The sequence below is a fragment of the Macrobrachium nipponense genome, chromosome 3 (genome assembly GCF_015104395.2).
Source record: "Macrobrachium nipponense isolate FS-2020 chromosome 3, ASM1510439v2, whole genome shotgun sequence".
Lineage (NCBI taxonomy): Eukaryota > Metazoa > Arthropoda > Malacostraca > Decapoda > Palaemonidae > Macrobrachium > Macrobrachium nipponense.
This window is the reverse complement of record NC_087202.1, coordinates 22438590-22441107: the sequence shown is the minus strand read 5'-3', so window position 1 is coordinate 22441107 and position 2518 is coordinate 22438590. Positions and strand designations below refer to the sequence as shown.

The following is a 2518-nucleotide window of genomic DNA, read 5'->3' as shown; positions in this document are numbered from 1 at the left end:
AGGGGGTTGGAGGTAGGCAGAATAGAAGTGCATATAAAGAAAGAGGAAATACAATAATAGCACAAAGGAAGAGGAAAGAGGAGTGTGAAAGACAGACGAGAAAGAGCACAGAAGAGGTGAGAAGGAAGGACACCGATAGCAGAAAAAGGAGGAAATAACGCAACAGTAGCAGTAGCAGGAAAGGAAGAGAGAGAGAGAGAGAGAGAGAGAGAGATTGTGGGAAAAAGGGCCGAAGAGTCGACAAAGGAGGAGGAAATCGCGTTTCCTTCTTGAGACGTTTCACGCGTCTTCCTGTCCCGCCTTCTTCTTCTTCTTCTTCTTCTTCTTCTTCTTCTTCTTCTTCTTCTTCTTCTTTTTCTTCTTCTTCTTCTTCTTTTCGTTTTGAAAAGAGCAATAAATGGAATAAGGCTCCATTCTTATGCCTCTTTGGATTATAAGTCTGAACATTTTTGCTTGGCGTCATAGAGGCATTAAGAAACTGACAAGATTATTGATATAGGTCTACCCCACTCCAACCACCCGGACCGACGCCCCCCCCCCCCTTGGAAAAAAATCTAAAAAGTTATTTTTATAAAGAGATTTACTGAACTATAGTCAAATTATCCCTTCAATCAGTATATACCAACGAAGAAAATTACGTAATTCTTTACAAACGACTTACGACAAAGTTAAGTGTAAATAATCACAACTGCTTCCAAATACTGAAGTGAGAATATTACCTGTTATATATATATATATATATATATATATATATATATATATATATTATATATATATATATATATAATATAGTATGTGTGTGTGTGTATATACTTACATTCTGTATGTGCGAGCAAGCGCGGTTGCGCAAGGTCACCGCTCCACTTATTAAACTTCTCGAAAGAGTTCACATGGCCGTCCCAAGCTAATCGCCAATTTTCCCGGACAGGGAACGTCGAATTCTACGACCCTGTTTCATGAGAACCCCAAGAGAGAGAGAGAGAGAGAGAGAGAGAGAGATTCATCATTTGAGCAAGCCCTTCTTGATCGTCACGCCTGAGAGAGCGTATATCACTCAAAAGGCGAGACTGTTATTTATATTTTTCCATGAGAACCGGCCATCGCCCTAAATGCAACATTGCAGCGTCGATTGCAGTGGACTCTGGCCTCTGTATCGCGGGGGCGCTGCTGTAATTACAAGAACGCTGTAGTTTTCCTTCCAATTAGAGCGTGTTTCAAAACTGGACTTCGCGGGAATGTTGAAGAATGACGATTAGAGAACTACGTAAAAAAAGGGCAAAAATGTCACAGAGGACTTTATGTGAACCGTTGCATGTGCTTGCACTTTTTGGGTGTCTATCGTTATCATATTTCCTTGCGCAAGCATACGCACGCGCGCGTGTCTTTTGCGTGTGCCTGTGTGAATGTGTCTGTGGCGGTGTGACATTCCTCTTTGCTCCAAGGAGCTGTGTAATGTCGTTGGCGTGAACGACTATATGGCCTCGATTTTCCTTTTGGGCAACTGGGACTTCTGAAGCCGGGCCTGCCAGTTCGACCCTCTCCTCCTCCTCCTCCACATCCCCCCCCCCCCCCCCCCACACTCCCTCTGCCCTCACTCACGTGCGAACTTGACGCTTTTATACCGCCTCCGACTCATTTCCAAATCTCGGTTAGGGAAGCCTGGAAAGAGTTCTGGAATGGAGAAAAAGAATGGAAACTGGAACGGAATGGGAGAGAGGGAGAATGGTGGGGATCAAAGGGGGTGGGGGTCCTTTTTTTTCAGCTTTTTGATGCCTGTAAGAAGGCAGCTTTGAGATTGTTTCTGTACGTGTGTTTACATACTCGCGTACACAAGCACCGAGAGACAGATTGATGATAATGAACTGTTGATTCATCCACTCATCACACCTACGCCTCATCGCAAACTAATCTCCCCTACCCCACCCTCGGACCTAACCCCAGCATTTCAAACATCACCCTCCCCCCCCTCCCACCCTAGATCCTCCTTTTGATCCCGAGGTAGCCCTACCAACCACCCATCCCCCGGACAAAAGGCCACCCACCCCCTTCAACTGTTAGCTGTTAAAGGTGGGCAGGATATCCGCAAAACGTACATGTAATTTCCTATGTAGTGGCCAGCACATAAAAGTTTTTACAGGCGCCGACTTCCCCCGTGTGTGGCCATTTCCTCTATGTACACAATTTGGCGCCGTCGCCGCTATGGCATTTACGAGGCCAAAAAATTAAGCGGAAAATAAAAAATACAAAAAGGGAAAAGAAAAAACGTGAGTTGTACGTGTATGACTTTGGCTGTATTGATAGACGCGGCGTTGTTGATGGAATTCGTTTCAGGGCATATGTGAGTTGTTTATATATATATATATATATATATATATATATATATATATATATAGATATATGTGTGTGTAGATATATATATATATATATATATATATCTATATATATATATATATATATATATATATATGTGTGTGTGTGTGTGTGTGTGTGTGTGTGTGTGTGTGTGTGTGTGTGTGTA

General features: G+C 43.1%; 1 protein-coding gene across 1 annotated transcript in view; it reads right to left on the bottom strand.

Annotated features, from left to right (window-relative positions):
* Nucleotides 1–279: 279 nt before the first annotated feature.
* LOC135222346 (retinitis pigmentosa 9 protein-like) overlaps nt 280–2518 on the bottom strand; it is a 3292-nt gene continuing 1053 nt past the window's right edge. The window contains exons 2-3 of the mRNA XM_064260430.1: nt 1600–1671; nt 280–452 (exon numbers count right to left, since the gene is read on the bottom strand). Coding sequence (XP_064116500.1) covers nt 280–452; nt 1600–1671 — 245 coding nt within the window. The remainder of the gene's footprint in view (nt 453–1599; nt 1672–2518) is intronic.